This window comes from Symphalangus syndactylus, chromosome 11 (genome assembly GCF_028878055.3).
Source record: "Symphalangus syndactylus isolate Jambi chromosome 11, NHGRI_mSymSyn1-v2.1_pri, whole genome shotgun sequence".
Taxonomy (NCBI): domain Eukaryota; kingdom Metazoa; phylum Chordata; class Mammalia; order Primates; family Hylobatidae; genus Symphalangus; species Symphalangus syndactylus.
The window spans coordinates 14,780,736-14,802,659 of record NC_072433.2 but is presented as its reverse complement, the minus strand read 5'-3'; the positions used below and the strand labels follow the sequence as shown (position 1 = coordinate 14,802,659).

At 37.1% G+C, this 21,924-nt stretch overlaps 1 protein-coding gene across 1 annotated transcript in view; it reads left to right on the top strand.

Annotated features, from left to right (window-relative positions):
- Positions 1-21,924, top strand: part of C11H8orf34 (chromosome 11 C8orf34 homolog) — a 483,892-nt gene that overhangs the window by 92,321 nt on the left and 369,647 nt on the right. The window contains 2 exon segments of the mRNA XM_055298752.2: positions 12,642-12,789; positions 19,731-19,862. Coding sequence (XP_055154727.1) covers positions 12,642-12,789; positions 19,731-19,862 — 280 coding nt within the window.

Sequence of the window (21,924 nt, the reverse complement as noted above, 5' to 3'; positions counted from 1 at the left end):
ATAGCTGATTTCTCAAAAAAAGGAAACAAAAGAAAATGGAGAGAATGTAATCTCAATATATAATTAGATACAATGAAAATATCTTCAAGCTTAAAAAGCAAATAAAGATATTTCTGTGCGAACTGAAACACAGAGAATTTGTCACCACTAAAATAAAAGGTTTTCCTTATGCTGCTGAAAATGATCCCAGATGGATGGTTGGAGATCAAGGAAAAAATAAGAGCAGTAAAAATGGCAAATACGTGGGCACATCTAAATGCATGCTAATGGTATAAGATAAAAATTAAAAATATTTTGCAGAGTTTAAAATATATATAGAGAGAGTTATAAGACACAATAAAAATATAAGCCATGTGTGATAACTGGAATCAAAGTATTCTAAAATCCTTATAAAATCTGAGACGGTGGTAAAATAATAATAAACACTTAATGTAGGTAAATGAAGTGTTAGTCTATAATCTCTGGATAACCATTAAAAGAATATTAGAAACTCTGACTTTAAGGCTAATGAGAGAAAATAGAATAAATTTCAGTCAAAAAAGATAAGAGAAAAATGAACATAATCTTGGCAGAATAAATAGGAAGACGATAGAAACAAGATTAGGATGAATTTTTTTCCTCAAGATACCAGAATTCATTGTATAGCTGTGGTCATGAAGATGTTGTAATGATGGCATAAGCCTGACAAATAGATTAATGAAACAGTATATAAGGTCTAAAAATAGGCCTGTGAATATATGGCCACTTGATTTATGACAAAGGCAGTCCTCATAGCTAAAAGTTAAAGTTTTTAAATGAATGAGTGTGGGATGATTGGAAATTCACATGAAGAAAAATTAAATAACACCTACCTCACCCCATAATAAATGTTGACTTTAGATGCTTTGCAGACCTACCTGTGCAAGGCAAAAACAGTGAAACTTTAGAAAATAATGTAGGATAATATTTGCATGAACATGAGATAGAGGATTTAAAAAAATAGGACACGAAAGCGCAAAGCATAAAATGAAGAATTAAATTTGGCTTCTTTAAAATAAAGAACTTTTGTTTACCAAAAGAAACTATTAAGTGAATGAAAAGGCAATCTCCCCCCATACAGATCTTATATCGAAAATACACAAATAACTTCAACAGACCATTATGAAAAAAAAAGGCATTAAGTAGAAAAATGGCAAATAAATTTAGACAGGTGCTTTCAAAACAGAGGGTATCTGAAGGACAATTGAATATATGAAAAGGTGCTAAATTCCATTGGTAATCATGGACATGCAAATTAAAATCATAGGGATTCTTTTACACCAGCAGAATAGTTAAAAAATTAAAATGACAACATGTTGGTGAAGATGTAGAGAAATGGGAATGCAGGTGGGAGACAATTGTTTACAATCATGTTTATAAAACTATCTGAAATTATTTAATAAAGTTGAAGACAAACATGTTATTACTCATGAATCCCTCTGCTAGGGATAAGTCCAACAGAAATTTGTGCACATGTGCATACAAGACTGATCATAGCAGCCCTATTTATAATTACCAAGAAATGGAAATACTCAAATACCTTTAATACTAGAGTGGATGAATAAACTGTGGTGTATTCATACAGAGAAAACTAAACAGCAATGAAAATGAATCAGACTAGAGCTATATGCAGTATATGCATATATCATGGGCAAATATGGAGTAATGAGTAAATCTCACAAACATAAGAATGAGCAAAACAAATAAGACTTAGGTAATAGATATTGTATGTGCCTGTTTATTTTATCATTGACAACAGGCAAAAGTGAACTGTGGTGCTTAGTGGTATGGTGTCATAGAAACATAGTTGGTCTTTGTCCCTAGTTCCTGACACATAGAACCTAAAACCCTTGGAATTTCCTCGTGATAAGGGTGAGAGGAGCTTCTTTTGTTCGAATGAGGTGACTTGTCAGGCTTTTAGATAGCCTCAGGTTGAGGGCTGCTTGCCAGCAGACCAAACCTTGATTAGAAGCTGGGAACCTTCAGTACCACCCCAAAACCTCCTAAGACGGGAGAGAGGCTGGAGATTGAGCCAATCACCAAAGGCCAATGATTTAATCAATCAAGCCTGGGTAATGAAACCTCCATTAAAAAATAAAAAAATTAAAAATAAAACCTAAATGGTGGGATTCGGAGAGCTTCTTAGTTGGGGAACACATTTCACATGCTGGGAGGGTGGTTCACCCGGACCCCACAGGGACAGAAGCTCCTGCACTTGAGATCCTTCCAGACCTCACCCTATGTATCTCTTTATCTGGCTGTTCACTTGTATCCTTTATAATAAACCTGTAATAGAAAGTACTGTGAAACCTGGAGTACTGTGAGCTATTCTAGCAAATTATCACACCTAAGGAGATCGTAGGGACTGCTTATTTATAGCCAATTTGTCAGAAGTATGGGTGGCCCAGGACTTTTCAGTGGCATCTGAGTCTTGTGAGACTGAGTCTTTAATTTGCAGGATTTGGTGCGAAAGCATACATACTGTCAGAGTTGAATTGAACTGTTGGACATATGATTGGTATCCAGAAAACCAGAGAATTGGTTTTTGGTGCTAGATGCAAAGCAAAAAAGGTGACTACCATAACTGGAGAGTGATGAATTTTAGGAGACTAAAACGGTCCTTGTGAATGAGGAAGGGGCATACTATTTCCAGCTTAGCAGCTCTAAAGATTTGATCATGCAATTGCCTGGAGATGAATACTCTCTTGGGGGATGACTTGCAAGACAATGTGACAAGTTGTTTCCTTGTCACATTGCTTGAGAAATATAACATTGAGAGAGACCAAACAGGCAACCCCTCTCTAAACATTTTTTTTCTTATACGAAACAAAATGGGAAGGCACATTGCTATGAAATCTAGTTATATACCCCACGTGATATGTTATATGCAGTTTTTCTACTCCTTACAACAAACTGATAAGGGAGATATTGTCCTATCGACTTTAGGGATGAGAAAATGGAGGCTCAGAGAACTAAGTGAGTAGCTTAAACTGATGTGGACAGTGGGGGATAGAGCCAGGCTATAAATCCAGGTCAAACACCAAAATCTGTACCTTCCTATTAAACCACACTATCATCCCAAATTCTCTTTTAAGGTGCATGGAATTAAAGTAAGGTCTCTGTAATGTTCCCCTTCCTGTGTCCATGTGTTCTCATTGTTCAGTTCCCACCTATGAGTGAGAACGTGTGGTGTTTGGTTTTTTGTCCTTGGGATAGTTTGCTGAGAATGATGGTTTCCAGTTTCATCCATGTCCCTACAAAGGACATGAACTCATCATTTTTTATGGCTGCATAGTATTCCATGGTGTATATGTGCCACATTTTCTTAATCCAGTCTATCGTTGTTGGACATTTGGGTTGGTTCCAAGTCTTTGCTATTGTGAATAGTGCTGCAATAAACATACGTGTGCATGTGTCTTTATAGCAGCATGATTTATAATCCTTTGGGTATATACCCAGTAATGGGATGGCTGGGTCAAATGGTATTTCTAGTTCTAGATCCCTGAGGAATTGCCACACTGACTTCCACAATGGTTGAACTAGTTTACAGTCCCACCAACAGTGTAAAAGTGTTCCTATGTCTCCACATCCTCTCCAGCACCTGTTGTTTCCTGACTTTTTAATGAACACCATTCTAACTGGTGTGAGATGGTATCTCATTGTGGTTTTGATTTGCATTTCTCTGATGGCCAGTGATGATGAGCATTTTTTCATGTGTTTTTTGGCTGCATAAATGTCTTCTTTTGAGAAATGTCTGTTCATATCCTTCACCCACTTGTTGATGGGGTTGTTTTTTTTTTTCTTGTAAATTTGTTTGAGTTCATTGTAGATTCTGGATATTAGCCCTTTGTCAGATGAGTAGGTTGCGAAAATTTTCTCCCATTTTGTAGGTTGCCTGTTCACTCTGATGGTAGTTTCTTTTGCTGTGCAGAAGCTCTTTAGTTTAATGAGATCCCATTTGTCAATTTTGGCTTTTGTTGCCATTGCTTTTGGTGCCATTGCTTTTGGTGTTTTAGACATGAAGTCCTTGCTCATGCCTATGTCCTGAATGGTACTGCCTAGGTTTTCTTCTAGGGTTTTTATGGTTTTAGGTCTAACATGTAAGTCTTTAATCCATCGGGGTGGGGGGAGGGGAGAGGGATAGCATTAGGAGATATACCTAATGCTAAATGATGAGTTAATGGGTGCAGCACACCAACATGGCACACGTATACATATGTAACAAACCTGCACATTGTGCACATGTACCCTAAAACTTAAAGCATAATAATAATAAAATTAAAAAAAATAAGAAACTAAAAAACTAAAGTAAGGTCTGTGTATGTACTAGTGTTCAGCTATGGTGGTACAGTGTATCCATCACCAGTTTCTCATTATTCTGTCATTCTGAGCACCTCATTTTAGGTACACATTCTTTATAAATGATAAAAGGCTAAAATAAAGTAATTGTTATTGAACTGAGAGACGTTTTCTTTTTTATGGGAACTTCTACATACATCTGCTACTTGCATCACACATTTATTTAATATATTTGAGTTTTTTGAACTGCTTTGCTCTTTCCACTAAGTGTCACCTATATTGTACTCCTACAGAGGTATTTTCAAGTAAGACTGTGTGAAGTCCTCCCTAACACTAAATCAGTTGCTTCGATAGACTATTATGTTGAGGAGTGTAATCATTAACTGAAAATATTCCCATAGGATATGCTAATTTCTCACTAGAAACCTTGGTGTTTGCCTGGAAATTTAACTACAAGCTTGTGCTTTTATATGAAGACTGTTTAAAACTGAATACTAAATGTTCCATTATTAACCTGAGAAGACATCTCTGTATTAGTAGGCATCAGACAAAATATTGCATCATTTGTCATAATTGGATAGTTCTGCTGGTTAGATTTATTACTTGCCTATATTACTAAAAGTGGAGAGAATTCAGTGTCTATGATTCAGCTTTACAATTTAGAATGTTTAGTTTTTAGTTGTGGTATTTTTATCATTCCTAATCTTCATTATTCAAGCAATTTATTCTTTTATTTTTCCTACCTTTATCTCTGGATTTTATTCCATAGTATACAACAAGGCTAATTATGCTTTTAAAATTTATGACAAATGGATATGATAAACCTAATTTTACATTAAATCATGTTTAAGAAAGCCAACAGCCTTTCAAATCAGGGATGCAAAAGATCTTACTCCTGAGGCCTATAGAGTTGTGGATGTGTGGCTATGACTGTGTGCATTGGTGGGTTGTTGGTGAGAGTCAGATGTGATCTGGAATAAGCAAGGAGTTAAGAAACAACTTTTAACAAGCACCGTTGTAAAAGTGCGTACATGTTGTCTGGATTATGCATCTTATATGCAATTCTTAAATGTATAATGAATTATTAAATCTATGTAAAATACCTGATACTTGTGCCTATCAGACTCAATAAATGACTGATATTTTATTTTATTTATTTTTTGAAACAGAGTATCTCTCTGTTGCCTGGGCTGGAGTGCAGAGGCACAATCTCGGCTCACTGCAACCTTTGCCTCCTGGGTTCAAGTGATCTTCCTGCCTCAGTTTCCCACGTAGCTGGGGTTACAGATGCACACCACCATGGCCAGCTAATTTTGTATTTTTAGTAGACAGGGTTTCACCATGTTGGTCAGACTGGTGTTGAACTCCTGAACTCAAGTGATCCGCCTATCTCGGCCTCCAATAGTGCTCAATAAAAGACTGATATTTTAAATCATTACTATTCACATTGCTTTCCTGCCTTCCATCGAAATCACAGTTTTGACTGGGAATAAGCTAAGTAGATTTGGGGCAGGTGTCGACTTGGATCTGACGTGGAGGAAGGTTGAACCACTAGGGGACAGTCTGAGATCTCTGAACGTCAGGGAAGAATCTGACAGAAAGATCAGAGAGATGTCTGTCCTGTTCTCACTGTGCATGGAAACCTAGATACTGCATTAGAACCTGTTTCTTACCAAAGCCAAAACTTGTAACAGAGCTTAGGGGTGTAATGAGGCAGAAAAAACATCCTTACCATTCTATTGCCATTCAAAAAAAATAGAATGAGAGAAAAGGCATGCATGGGCTATGAGTGCGGGTGGAAACCAAGTAGAATTTCATCCACTGGGAATGGTGACATCAATTTTAAATGGGGGCGGTTTGAGAATAAAATACATTTTTGGAGGCAACCAAATATCAAGTGGATATTTTCTCATGTATTCATTGTCAGTTCCATGCTCATTACCTGCCTATTTATGAAATACTGTTGGGTAGTGGTGGTAGGGGTGAATGTTTGGAAGGCCGTGATCTCAAATGCAAATTTTTAATAGAGACCTAATTAAAAACAGAAAATTGAAACAGATGCAGATTTAGAGTAAATAAATTCAGTCATGAGATTTTAATGCTAGTTGTGAACTAAATAACATTCTACAGCTGATAACATGACATATGCTATTAACATTTGAGATAATTTATGGGTGCTGAATAAAAAAATATATCTGATTGGTACAACCTCCATCATTAATAGAGTACAATGCCCTGCATATGTATTGATTTAACAAAAAAGGCCATGTAGTAAAAAATTCCTGGGATTTTGGAAATGGCTTTAACTTCGTTTCCTAATAACTTTCTCCTGAGGTTAAAAGGGATACAAGCATTACTTTCCTGTTAGGGAAATGAAGCAAAAAGTAAGTTAGTCCCAAGTCACAAACATTTAGGCAGAGTGCCATGCTGGCTGTGTGCTGTGGTACCCAGAGCCAGGGTTTTTAACCTGAAGTCATTGAAACCTTAGAGGCTCAGTACACGAATGGGTAAAAACCAGGAATATTGTGTACAAATCGAAGTTTCTGTGCGCCCAAGTGCTCTTTCGTTTTATAATCGAGGGATCTTACAGGTTCTATCAAATGAAATGGATCTTTTACTAATAATTTCTACTGCTGCTTAATGACTCATTCCAGTTTTACTAATAAGTGAGTCTGTGATGAGTTACCAACTTACTTATGGCTTTGCTTTTATCTAATGAAAATTAACATTAAAATGCATTTTGAGACGATCATCGTTACTAGTTAGTATTCATTCTCCAGCTCAATCATGTTAATTTTCTAAATAGTAGTACAAGGTTATCTGTTACTGGTTATTAGACCCTTAAATTCCAGTAGCCCTTACATGTTGCATAATATACATTTTCACTCAATAATTACATAATGATTTATGTTCTCTAAGTTGCTTTTCAAAATTCGTAAAAAGGAATTTTGTCTTTGTATGCATTTCTTTCCTTTTTTTTCTTTTACTTTAAGTTCTGGGGTACATGTGCAGAACATGCAGGTTTGTTACATAGGTATACATGTGCTATGGTGATTTGCTGTACCTATCAACCCATCGTGTAGGTTTTAAGTCCCACATACATTAGGTATTTGTCCTAATGCTCTCCCTCCCCTTACCCCCAGGTGTGTGATGTGAGGTCCCAGTGTGTGGTGTTCCCCTCCCTGTGTCCATGTGTTCTCATTGTTCAACTCCCACTTATGAGTGAGAACATGTGGTATTTGGTTTTCTGTTCCCGTGTTAGTTTGCTGACAATTATGGCTTCCAGCTTCATCCATGTCACTGCAAAGGACATGAACTCATACTTTTTTATGGCTGTATAGTATTCCATGTTATGTGCCACATTTTCTTTATCCAGTCTGTCACTGATGGGCATTTGCATTGGTTCCGAGTCTTTGCTATTGTAAATAGTGCTGTAATTGTATGCATTTATAATTTTAAAATAAAAGTATTTGTTCCAGCAACAAAATTATAATTAACAATAAAGGAAACAGGTGTTAGTGCAGGGAGTTGTCTCACTATGTTTTATACTCATGAAGTTAAAGATTCTAGTTGATAAAAAACAATATTAAGAGAACATTGAGGCCGGGCGCAGTGGCTCATGCCTGTAATCCCAGCACTCTGGGAGGCCGAGGTGGGCGGATCACAAGGTCAGGAGTTCAAGACCAACCTGACCAACATGGTGAAACCTCATCTCTACTAAAAATACAAACAAAAATTAGCTGGGCATGGTGGTACATGCCTGTAATCCCAGCTACTCAGGAGGCTGAGGCAAGAGAATCACTTGAACCCAGGAGGCGGAGGTTTGCAGTGAGCTGAGATAGCGCCATTGCACTCCAGCCTGGGCGACAGAGTGAGACTCCATCTCAAAAAAATAAAAAGAGAGAACATTGATTCATTTTATTATCAGAAAATATAAATCCAATAAAATATGTATTATTCATATATAATATTATAAGTGTATATTGATAAATATTGTAATAATAGTAGTAATAATAAATATACATATATAATATAAATATATAAAATATATGATATATAAATGTAGAAAAACAATAGTGAAAATAAACATATTGGCTAAGACTTTTTGGGAGTATATCACTAAGAGTTAAGTCAAGAAAATGGAAACCATTCTAGGTACCTGTGCTAAATAGGGTTTATTAAAAATGCGTTTGTGATAGAGAGTTAGAAGGTTGGGCCACAGAAGATATGGAAATGCTGCTGAAGTTTGAGGGGGTATCACCAACGGTCAGAGGAGCTGACCCTGAATATTACCAGCCTGCAGCAGGGAAGCATGTGGCTCTCAGATGCTTGCCTGGAAGCTGCGGCAATTCTTCGGTGTCTTTGTGGAACTCCCAGTCAGCAGTGGAGGTTTCCACAAGCTTGCTAGGAAGCTGCTGTGAATCTCTCATCTGTTCTCACATCTGCCTGCATTCAACTCCGAAGATTAATTTTTTGTGTGCTTCACTCTGCTTTCTGAATCTCCTACACATTTCTTTCACTGGGAAACTCTAACTCAGATCATACGGAGATTCTAAGAATTCATTCCCAGCCTTAGAAAGAGGTGTTAGTCCATCACAGTAGGCTACATATAGCTCAAGCACTTAATGAGTGCTTTGCAGTCGTTATCTTATTTAATCTCCATGGCAACTGTATGGTGTAGCTACTATTGTTTTTCACATCTAATAGATGGAATATGAATGTTAAAGCAGGAGATGAAGGATTCAAATAGTGGCTATTAGGCTGGGCATGGTGGCTCATGCCTATAATCACAGCACTTTGGTAGGCCAAGGCAGGTGGATAACTTGAGGTCAGAAGTTTGAGACCAGCATGGCCAACATGGAAAAACCCTGTCTCTACCAAAAAATACAAAAATTAGTCGTGTGTGGTGGTGCACACCTGTAGTCCCAGGTACTTGGGAGGCTGAGGTGGAAGAATTGCTTGAACCCAGGAGGCAGAAGTTGCAGTGAGCTGAGACTGTGCCACTGCACTCTGTCCATAGCCTGGGTGACAGAGTGAGACTCCCTCTCAAAAAAAAGAAAAGAAAAATAGTGGCTATCAGATTTCAAAGCCTGAGTGTCTAATCACTAGTTTCCCGTATCTTCAACTGCGTGTGGTTTATATTAATTTTATTGATATAAGTATGAACTAAATCTCCTGTTGGTGACAGCTGCTAATATATTTTGTTTGCAACTTGTATGTCCCCGTTTAACTAGCCTGCGAGTGCACAGAGTATCATATTAAAATTAACACCTACATTTTATCAATCCCTGAGTACTTAGTCTAAAATGTCCACAAACATTTTGTTTCAGAGCAGGAGTGCTCTTACCACTTCATTTTTCTATTAATTTACATACACCCACAGCCTGAAAAATTCCTATTCTCCCAAGGAATCTCATGTCACAACTCTTGCACTGATGGTAAGAATCGAAGGTGAGGCTCTTCTCTCTCCCTGGAAGTGCCATTTCCTACTGGTGTTCAGCTTATGTACCTGAAACTGGCTTGATGCTCTAGAATACTTTTTTCCTACAGTGAATGATTCCTGTAAAACTTTCTGCAATTGATTTCTACTCCAAATTAACATACTAGCTGTGCAACTTGATTCTCACCTTTCCAAATCTATCGGTCCCTCAGGTCTACCTCTGTGGCTCTAATTTCTAGTGGTGGAAAGAAATCGATCTTTTTATTGCCGTGATTGGCAAATCTAAGGATTTAAATTTTCATGTCTGGGAAAGGGGTTTCTGTCAAGTTCAAGTCCCCAGAATCATTCAAGTCCAGCAGATACGTGGATTAAGTGAGAAGCAGGGTAATTACTCCTGCAAATACAATCATTTAAAACTAGACTCTTGTCCAACCAAGATACCCAACGTGCCCTACTGCAAACATCAACTATGATCATTTCGCTCATGACTGAACTTGTCCTGTGTCTTTAATCTCATATATTCATTAATACAATACAAATGTATCGAAAATAGTTAATAGACTAATACTATTTTTAAAACTTAATAGTAATTACTTGGTTTATTATGACTGTATAATCCCTCTTCTAAAGAAAAATGTAGGAACGCTTCGGTTTATTAAAAAAAGAAATCTGGAAACTTTCCATCTACTTTGAAAGGTAAATTCAAAAACAAAACAAAAACCATGAGATTTTCAGAGGTGTCAGGATAGAAATGGCTGTGGCTTTAAAGTTCCATTAACTGACTTAATTTTGCTTTATCTGAGTATCCAGACATTCTGTGACAAGAGCAATCCAGTTGTACCTTCTATTTATTTTTGTTTCTGTTTTCTGCAACTCTTTATAATGTAAAATTAGTTCAAATAAAACATAATACATAATAGAGGTAAAATCCAAAATGTTTTAGATTGCATTCCACAGATGTATAATTAGGATTTAATTGAACTCTACATTATTTTACAATTAACTTCACAACAGTAGCAGAATGGCCTTTTTAGTTTATAACTATAATTGAAATATTAAATAGCAGAAATGAATAATACCTGTGATAACTGATTGCTTACTTGTTTTTCAGAATATAAAAAGCATTACACTTGTCTAATAAATATCTTGCATCATAATGTATTTATGGTAAAAATCCTTTGCTCTTTTTACTTCTAACTCTGTGTTCAATCTACGCATTTTTTAAATATGCAGAAATATTTAATCCATGACTCTATGATCCACTTGGGATCTTGTTATCTGCAAAATCCATTTAGCCTCTGCCCAGGTAAAGCCATGTTTTCCTAGACGTAAACATGTAAATAAATATCCCTTAGATAATCTGGACAGCAGTTTCTTATATAGCATGTCTGAGCACTGTATTTTGCTGGGCTATAAATGGTTTAATTGTTGTTTATTGGTACAATAAGGGATTCTAGTTACTAATATCTGCCTGTAGTCAATAAAGCAAATATTGATTGGTTGATTGATTCATTGATTCATACATTCAATAGGTATTGATTCAGCACCAGCTATGAGCTAGGCAGAGTTCTAGGCCCTACAGGGAAAATTGATATCAAACTAAGCAAGTCTTTTTCCAAGTGCTACAGTAGGGGTGGGGGAGGAGAGAGATAAGAAACAGGTGAGCAAATATTAAACAAAATGATTCTGGAGAGTGCTAAATGCTGTGAAGAAGATAAAATGATAAAATAATAAAGACTTCTGAAGATTGGTTAGGGTAACCTCTCGTAGAGGTATCATTGGAGACCGAAGGATGACAAACCAGCCATCTGACCATGAGAGAACATCATTCAAGACAAAGGAAACAGACCACCACCAACAAAAAAAGACGCAATGGGGGAATTTCCAGTAACACTTTTGTTAGCTCTCTTAATGTCTGGTTTTTTGAGCACTAGAACACTGCCTCTCACAGAATCCTAGCTTAAAACAGCAATGAACACTCTAGAATTCTAGGCTAAAACCAATAAGATGAAATGTGACTGATATGAATACAAATGGTGCACACAAGTTCACAAACCCAATTACACAGCACAAAATGATGTCCACGTGGCTTGACAGCTGTTCATATTCGAAAAACCTAGGGATTCTAATGGACTACAAATTGGAGATTGCTCTTTGCTGTTCCTGACTGGAAAAAAAATATGTAGATATTACCCTTGGGCAGATTTCAGCCCAATTTAAAATATCATTAGAACTGTCCAAAATGGAACAGCCTGCTTTGCAGGTAGAGAACTCACCATTGCTTAACTCAAAAAAGAGCAGAAGGAAGGAAAAAGGAAGGACACGTAACAGGCATTTTTACAAAAAGAAAATTCTGTATTTCTTGAAGACTAAGACACTTTTCGGTTTCTGTAAGTCTGTGACTTATTACTTGTTTCTTTAATTCCAAGAAAATTTTCTTAATTTTTGTTATTTTTATACCATTAAGAAGAAAAAAATGACATTGATATAAGGTAGATGGTGAAGTTTAGCAAAAGTTTAGTTTATAATGATATCTCTCAAAATAGCAAACTGAAGTTTAAAATTCTTAAGCTGTAATTTTAAAGGAATTTAGATTAAACTTTTAGTATGTTGTTGGCTAAGTATAATACAAAATAAAAACTAAATATATCTTGATTTTGCCACACATTAGCTGTGTAACATAAACAATTTACTTCTCTGCTGTTGTTCCCTCAGAATGAGGGCAGTAACTTGTAGCTGTCTGAGAAGATTGTTATAAGCATGAAGTTAGTTGCTGTATATAAAGCAGTTAGACCAGTGCCTAACGTATTAAATGCTAAGTAAGTGCTTGCTATTACTGTCGCTGTTATCATTAATTAAATTGTGCGCTCTATTCTGCCTTCAGGAATTAATGACCAAGTTAATAACTGAGACACCTGACCAGCCAATCCCATTTCTCATTGACCATCTTCAGTCTAAACAAGGGAACCGTGGACAACTTCAAAGAACTTTGTCTGGATCTGCGGCTCTATGGGCAGAAAGTGAAAAATCAGGTAAATGAAGAATATATATACAGTTAATTTGGGATTCATTTAATGTCAAAATTTCAGAACTCTTTTTGATTCTAATAAGATAAATCTAGATGGATAGTTACCGAAGATTTCATGTGTTCATCTCTGACCTTACCTAGATGCTAAAATTTGTCATAAATTATTAAATTTGAATATATTGTATTATGTCTCAAAATATAAGAATCAGCATATTCCATTTTAATACAGATAAGATTCAGATTTGCATCAAAAGATTTTATCCTGTGTAAATTCGAACTAGTTATCCTAAACTTATTTTTTAATGAATAATTTGAATTAAATGCTTATAGCTTATCTATATAGAAAGATAATAATAGAGTTATACAGGATTACTTTTCTTGTTGCCTGAATTGATGATTGTTCTTTATTTCTCCATGCCCCAATTTTATCCTGTGTAGTAAACCTCGGGAAGATTCATTGACTCTTTACATCAGGGAACTAGTCTTCTGAGTGTATGATAGCCTCATCTCCACAGTAAATACTGGTGAGAGAATTAGGTAGACTTGACCTAAATCTTTGTTCATAAAATGTGTTTACACATTGGTCTGTTAGTTTGACATTTACTTTCAAATCCAAATCCCCTCATGCCCATTGCTTGGGTAACCAACTTCTTGTCTGATTCCCGTAGAAATCCGACTGTACTCCAAATGACCTTCCTTGGATGGCGTTATCACCTCTCTCCGCCTCTTCATGCTTTTTGGGATCCCATGAAAGGATTTTGGTCTTCTTTGGCTATATCTCATGTGAATGCCTTCTTGATACCAGGTCTCAAAGCTACACTAAAGTGGGTAGAGAGTAGGGTATACTCTGAAGAGTGTGGACATCTATGATGTCATTTATCCATACAAAAGTTATTTGCATCATATAGGAAGTTAGAATATGAACTTTTGGCCTAAAAAAGAAGAAACTCTTACTTTTTCTTGGCCTTAACTTTCTTAGGTTTAGATTCTAAGTAGAATGGGTAGGTAGGCAGGGGCTTTGGTTTGCAGGTACTAAGATGGTACCCACCACATAAACGCAGATCAGATGAGCATCTATGAATTTACTGTAGCTCATGTGAGTCCATATTTTATAAATCAGTATCTGGAGAGATAGGAGTATATTAAACTCTGCATTTTTTTTTGTTTTTGAGATGGAGTCTTGCTCTGTCACCCAGGCTGGAGTGCAGTGGCCCGATCTCGGCTCACTGCAAGCTCTGCCTCCTGGGTTTACACCATTCTCCTGCCTCAGCCTCCCGAGTAGCTGGGACTACAGGTGCCCGCCACCACACCCAGCTAGTGTTTTGTATTTTTAGTAGAGACGGGGTTTCACTGTGTTAGCCAGGATGGTCTCAATCTACTGACCTCGTGATCTGCCTGCCTCGGCCTCCCAAAGTGGTGGGATTACAGGCATGAGCCACCATGCCTGGCCAACTCTGCATTTTAAATCGCACATATTAAGTACCTCAGTGTTTATGTGTCAGAAGTCTGTGCACGGTTTAGCTGAGTCCTCTGCTCAGTCTCACAAGGCTGCAAATCAAGGTGTTGGCTGGGTTACATTCTCATCTGGAGGCTGGACTAGGAAAGAATCTGCTTCCAAGCTCATTTGGGTTGTTGGCAGAACTAATTTTCTGCAGCTATAGGGCTGAGGTCCCTATTTTCTGACTGACTTTCAGCCAGGAGCTACTCTCATCTCCTAGGTGCAACCCAGAGTCCCTGCCACATGTCTGTCACATCACGGCAGCTTACTAATTCTTCCTCCTGTTCTTTTTCCTCTTCTTCTTATCCTCCTCCTCCTCCTCCTTCTTCATCTTCCTTCTTTCTTCTTTCTTCTTTAAAATGGAGTCGAGGTCTTGCTCTATTGTCCAGGCTGTAGTGCAGTGGCATGATCATAGTTCACTATAACCTGGGCTCAAGTGATCCTCCTGCTTCAGCCTCTCAAAGTGCTGGGATTACAGTTGTGAATCACCACGCCCTGCCGGCAACTCACTTCTTTAAAGTCAACAAGGGCATTTCTCTCATTCCAATCTACTAAGATGGATCTTATATACTAGAATGTAATCATAACACTGACACCTCGTCACCTTTGCTATATTCTACTGTTTCAAAGCAAGTTAAAAGTCCTGTCTGCATTGGAGGGGTAGGGATAATGTGGGACAAAACACCATGGGAAAGAGATCATGATTAAGAACTACGATGTTATTCTATCAGTTCTCTTAGTACCTATTGAAGAATTTTAGTTTCTTGTGGCTCACTTTAGTGGATAATTCCAGCAGGCTATTGGATGTGAGTCTAAAGCTTTGGGGATGGGTCAAAGCAGGAGTCCCAGATGTGACCTTCAATATTATACAGATAATAATAAGAGTGAAAGAATAAAGGAAGATGTGGGTAAAGTTTAGAGTATGGGATGAACTGGAAGAAGGCAAGCATGAGATGATTTCAGGTGCCCTAAGTTTTGTCTATTTGCCAAGACAAGTGGTTGCGGGGGTCAGATAGGGAAGACTGAAGTAAGGGCACCAATTATGGAAAGTCACCAAGAGAAAGGAAAAAAGAATTGACAAAGGAAAATTTTAAAAAAGGTTGTCACGCAGTTCTGGGGCCTAACGAAAGTCGAGGACATGAATTAATTATTAATGAATCATGGAAACTATGAGTAAGATTGTTAATTTACTCTAGCAGTGCCCAGAAGTTCTGGGAAGGAAGAGAGAAAACAGTTTGAGGGACTGTGAGAATTGTGGCTGTGTTACTACAGCAAGGGTGGGAGAACAGTTTTGCAGAAGCAGTTGAGGGTATTTGTGAGCAAACTGCAGGTGATCAAGCTGTCTGAGAAGTAGAGAGCAAGTGGAGGGAGAGGTTCAGACAGAGAAAGCCAATCAAAACTTTCAGGAGATCAATATAGTGAAAATATGAGCAATGCAGAAGGATACAAGCTGTGCTGAGAGACTGTGATATTTGAGATCAAGATGTTTGATGTGGAATGATTCCATATATTGAGAAAATCATGTGGGCAGCTTTAGTTTGCGGGTAGCAGAAATATCAGGGAAGCGAAGCTCTTCAGAGTTGAGCAGGGCAAGGAAGTATGAAGCTTAATGCATGGTTTGTCTAAGAATAGAGGTCATTATAGTTTCTTTCAAGTTGTTGAAAGGACAAGAGACAGGAAAAGACTATGCCACTGTCTGAAGTAAGGCTGTGAGATTAATCAGAGGCAAAAAGATGGTGATGAGTGATAATGAAGAGAAATGAGTAGTATAGCTAAGGGACACTTCCCATAAGTGAGCAGACTCTTTTACTTTACTGTTGAGGCTTCTATCATAGAAGTATCACTGAACCAGGAGATCCAGCCCTGCTTCCACAGCCTGTGGTTGGTGGAACATGGGACATGGGGCAAGAGCATCCACCATCCCAGGAAGCTGCAGAGGAGGGAATGCTATTGTGGAAAGAATGGGGGCTGTGATAAGACATGAAACGGGACATTTGAGGATGGAAGAGTGTTTATGTGGAAAGTATGGACCAGAGGAAGAGGAAAAATTTTAGAAGGAAAGTATGGCAGGAAGGAAGAGAAAAGCATAGATGAATTTTTGGATACTAATGCAACTAAAGAGTTTATAACTGAATGATGGTAAATAATGCCAGTTTAAACCCTGACTGTAATTTTGAATTATTGATTTTGGTGAATCTTTTTTTTGTTTTTGTTTTTGAGGAGTCTCGCTCTGTCACCAGGCTGGAGTGCAGTGGCATGATCTCGGCTCACTGCAACCTCTGCCTCCTGGGTTCAAGCGATTCTCTTGCTTCAGCCACCTGAGTAGCTGGGACTACAGGCACGCGCCACCATGCCCAGCTAACTTTTTTTTTGTATTTTTAGTAGAGACGGGGTTTCACCATGTTGGTCAGGATGGTCTCGATCTCTTGACCTCATGATCTGCCCACCTCAGCCTCCCAAAGTGCTGGGATTACAGGCGTGAGCCTCCACACCCAGCCTGGTGCATCTTTTAGTTGGCCAGAAAACATCTCAGTATTTAAAGTACATGGGTATCACACTTTTCAGAAATATCTGAAGATATCCTCTTGTTGCCTTTAAATATATTTAGCAACTTGGGGCACAACATTTTCTCCTTAAAAGTCTGTCATTTAATATCGTGGAGGAGAATCTTGAAAACAGCCTTATTTTTATTCCTTTGTGGGAATAAAAGAAATTATTTTTCTTGAATACTCATGATTTTTTTTTACTTCTGATATTCAAAATTTTACTAGAGTGTCAACTATGATTTTTCAGGAAAATCTATTATGTATAAGTTGAGTCTTATTTACTGTTCTCTGTTTTTCTCGTTTCATTTGGCATTGTATTTGCTTTTCTTTGTTGACTCTCTTTTAGAGAGATGTATCAAGCAAAGTGTTTTCTCTGTGTCACTGATTCAATTTTCTACACTATCAGTTTTCTCTTTCTGGCTTTGAACACAAATTTAAATGTTGGTATTGCATTTTAGTTTCCTGTTGCTACTTCTTTATCTCATCTTCTTTTTATTATTTCTGTACACAGTTACATTTTTATTCATAGGTTGGTTAGCTTATCTCCTCTCTAATTTCTTTTTGCTTCATTGAGTCCACTTTCTTTTATTTTTGTTGAGAAGACAAAACAGTCACAGTCACATTCCAACATTTAATAAATTAAAAATTTAATTTTTTAAAACTATGATTACAATGATTCTTAATATTTTCTCTTTTTATTCAAACTTCAATGAGGAATGTTCTATCTAGTTCTAGATTTATCAACAAGTAGTGTAGATGGACTCTTCTTTGTTCTCTCTCCATATAGCTTGGAACTATTTGGATTCTTTTCAAAATTTTAGAGAGGTGAAATCATGGTTGCTATTAAAATTTTCAATATTAGTTGAATCCTTTAAGTTTCTGCAAAATTGATGCATGACTTACTATCTCTTATCTCTTTTCAATGAACTGGATAAAAATATCATTGCTAAATTATTTCAATTAATATGGATTTTTTCTTGCTAGAAGTAGAGGATAAAGAAAACCACAACATTCATTTCATTCCTCTCTGGCTCCTTTTAATATTCCTTTATATAATGAGATGCTGGGCTGGGCGCGGTGGCTCACGCCTGTAATCCCAGCACTTTGGGAGGCCGAGGCGGGCGGATCACGAGGTCAGGAGATCGAGACCATCCTGGCTAACACGGTGAAACCCCGTCTCTACTAAAAATACAAAAAATTAGCCGGGCGAGGTAGAGGGCGCCTGTAGTCCCAGCTACGCGGGAGGCTGAGGCAGGAGAATGGCGTGAACCCCGGGGGGCGGAGCCTGCAGTGAGCCGAGATTGCGCCACTGCACTCCAGCCTGGGCGACAGAGCGAGACTCCTTCTCAAAAAAAAAAAAAAAAAAAAAAAAAAAAAAAAAAAAAAATGAGATGCTGTATTTTATGACCCAGGTTTTTTTCTCGCATTACCTATGTTGCATTAGAAGAATCTATAGTCCAAGAATGGATATAGAGAGACAAATTCTGAAAGATTGTGAAACAATATAAGGAGATGACCCCAAGGTTGGGGTAGACACCTAGAAATCTTCCATTCTCTTTCTAACTGGCCTATATCCTCTCTTAACCTTATCTATGGAAATACTGCCTGGGTTCTAGCAGACCATGGACAAATATTTATGTTCCTAATGCTTTAGAATTTTCATGCCTTTTTGGTATTTAATGGGATTTTGGAGGTGGACAAATTGGGTAACAGCTAGTTAAGTACAACCTTAACATGAAAGTTTGAGGAGTCCATTACTGTGTAATGGTGTATGTTAGTTATTTATAAGTGAGTGGCCAGAGAAAGACTTATGAGTCATCCATAAAGCTAGGGTGGTTTTTAAATTTGTAAATTAAGACAAGAAGGCATAAAGAAACCCTAAAGAATGCCACATAGATTAGAGGAATGGAAGATGAGGAAGGAATAAATGAGATGAAGAAAGAGTTATCAGGTGATATGGGGATGAGGAAAAAGATTGTTCTGTGTAAAAACATGAAGTTCTTGTAAAAGAAGTCAAGAGGGATGAACTCTGGAAAGACCCTTTAATTGTGGAATGGGCGAGACAGTGACCACCTTCTAAGGGGAATTTCAAAGTAACAGTGTTGGTTGATTTAAATTTATCTTTCTTGCAATAGAAGATAAATTGATTTAGATGAATATCAATGATTTTACATATCATAATAGATAAGGTGGCATCAAGTGAGTGAAATTTACTGAAATGTTTATCTTTATTTACAACAGAATACAATGCTTTATTCCATGACATTCATAGAATGTTATTTTAAGTGATGGGGACCCATGCCTGAAAAACATTTCAAATTAATTTCCTGGGTTTTTATTTTTTGTTTTTTGTTTTTGTCTTTTTTTTTTTTTTTTTTTTTGACAGAGTCTCTGTCACTCAGGCTGGAGTGCAGTGGCACAATCTTGGCTCACTGCAACTTCTGCCTCCCGAGTTCAAGTAATTCTCCTGTCTCAGCCTCCTGAGTAGCTGTGATTACAGGCGCCCGCCACCACGCCTGGCTAATTTTTGTATTTTTAGTGGAGACAATGGGGTTTCACCATACTGGTCAGGTTGGCCTCGAACTCCTGATCTCAGGTGATCCACCCATGTCGGCCTCCCAAAGTGCTGGGATTACAGGCATGAGCCACCACGCCCAGCCAATTTCATAGTTTTATATGATATAATCTTAATCATATGCATATATAAACTGATTCATATCAGATTTAAAAGTCTCATTTACAGATGAAATTAAACAAGGAATACTTTTGCGTGTGTACATTATTTTTGATATGAGGTGACCTATATGTTTTGTCAAGTATATTTAATGACTTCATGGACTTGGTTTTTGCTCAATCTTGAAATCACTTTGTTGCGATTTTACATATATTTTGTTTTAACAGAATCCAAAGGAACAAGAAGGGATTTCAGAAGCTATGATAAACCTTGGCAATTAAATGCAAAGAAGCCTAAAAAATCAAAAAGTGACCTTGCTGTGTCTAATATTTCTCCACCATCACCGGACTCCAAATCATGTAAGAAAGTTTCTTATTCAAATGCTATTCAAAGAATGTAAGTTTATTTTGTTAAGAAAATGAAGGAAAGGTATTAATTGAAGCCCAACTTTTCATCTGATATTTCTGGCCTTTAATCTTAGTGAGTTTCATTTTTACTCCGCATTTACATTGATCTTTATTCATATGTATTTGCTCGCTTATATTCTCAAACATGTGTAATTCACTTAGACCTTTTTGAGTGTAATATTCCTTGAAAAATACAAACTGCGTGGAGCGGGTCTCTTGCCTCTCATAGCCAATTGCAGCATTACATCATATTGAAAGCAGTAGCTATCTGTATTTAATGAAGTATGTAAAAGCAAATTACATCTCTTACAATAGAAGCAAAGAAGATTTCTATTCAAAACATTTAATAAAATTAAAAAAAATATTTCATCTGGGATTTTCCTGAAGTCCTACTTGTTAATTTGTGATGGAAGTCCCTATAGTCTCTTCACTACTACTGTAATATCTTTGTTTTTATGTTACTACAAAGGAATGACTGAGGCTGAGTATTTTATAAAGAAAAAAGGTTTATTTGGCTTATGGTTCTTCAGACTGTACAAGAAGCATGACACTAGCATCTGCTTCTTGTGAGAGCCGCAGGAATCTTCCACTCATGGCAGAAGGTGAAGGGGCCCACGCATCATATGGTGAGAGGAAGGAGAAAGAGATAGGGGAGGGAGGTGCCAGGCTCTTTTTAACAATCAGATCTTGTAAGAACTAATAGAGTGAGAAGTCACTCCTTACCATGAGGACAGCACCAAGCCATTCATGAGGGATTGACCCCCATAACCCAAATACCTTCCACCAGGACCCACCTCCAATATTGGTAATCAAATTTACCATGTGATTTGGAGAGGACACATATCCAAGCTATACCACCTAAGTATCCCTTCTCTCTCAATGTCCCACTGCTTTGATAGCTACTGGGATTCTCCCGTGCTCTGCTATCCCCACATACGTATAAACATGTCAAAAATCTCAGGAGCCTCTAGCAAATCACAGCTATTCCTGGAAGAAAAGAGAGCTTGCAAGCTGTTCTTCTTATACATCAATTCCTTGTGCTTGTTACAGGGTGAGATGTTTGATTTTAGTTTCAACAGAGAAAGGAGTAGGCAGAAAATATTTATCTTTGTTTGAAAATGTTTGAAAAACCACTATGTGCTAACTGGAATCTGCATCTGGGTCATTTGTGAAAGCAACTAAATTTAACTTTGTCAGCAGCTTCATTTACATAGTGGTACTCATAAAAAGTATTGCATTAACCACGCCAAGTTCTTGTGAGAATTGTATGAAGTGTTAACAACTTAAAATGTTCTTCAGAAATTGTGATTGTAACCAAATTGTCCTGCTTCATCAGTTTGGTATATAGAATTAGGTCCCAACATTTAAAAAAATATACAAGTTTAAAATTTGCATGTCTTTTTTACAACAGTATAGCCAGTAATATCCAACACGGTGCCTGATTCAATTAATAAATGCTAAATGATAAAAATGAATAAAGGCAGAAATAAAAAATGAAATGAATAAAGTCTCAGTCTCCCTTTTCATCATGGATCCCTACCTCTCTCTCTTTTTACTCTTGCTTTCTTCCAATGATAAGTTCAAAACCTTAGGAGATTAGTAAATTATAGAATTAGTTCTGAATTTGACCACTTCATCATTAAGGGGAGAATGCCTAAAGGCCCACTCGTTGTGCAGGTGCTGTGTTCTTTATAGGATGCTATCTAGCCACAGGGTGCTGCTGGTGGTCTGGTGTCTGAATATATTCCTTTTTACTCAGGTAATCTACTACCAACCTCTAGTTTCACTAGACTGTTACCAAGCTTTTTAAAGCAAAAATAATAATAAAATAGCATGTTTTTTTAAAAAAAAATAGCATATGTAGAATTAATATATGACAATAAGAATACAACAGATTTAGGGTTATTCTTTGGAAATACTTGTTAAAACAAATTATTTCTGAAGTAGTAAAATATCTCTGTACATAGATTGTGATGAGTTAAAGATGCATTTTTCATCTCTAAAGCATCACTAA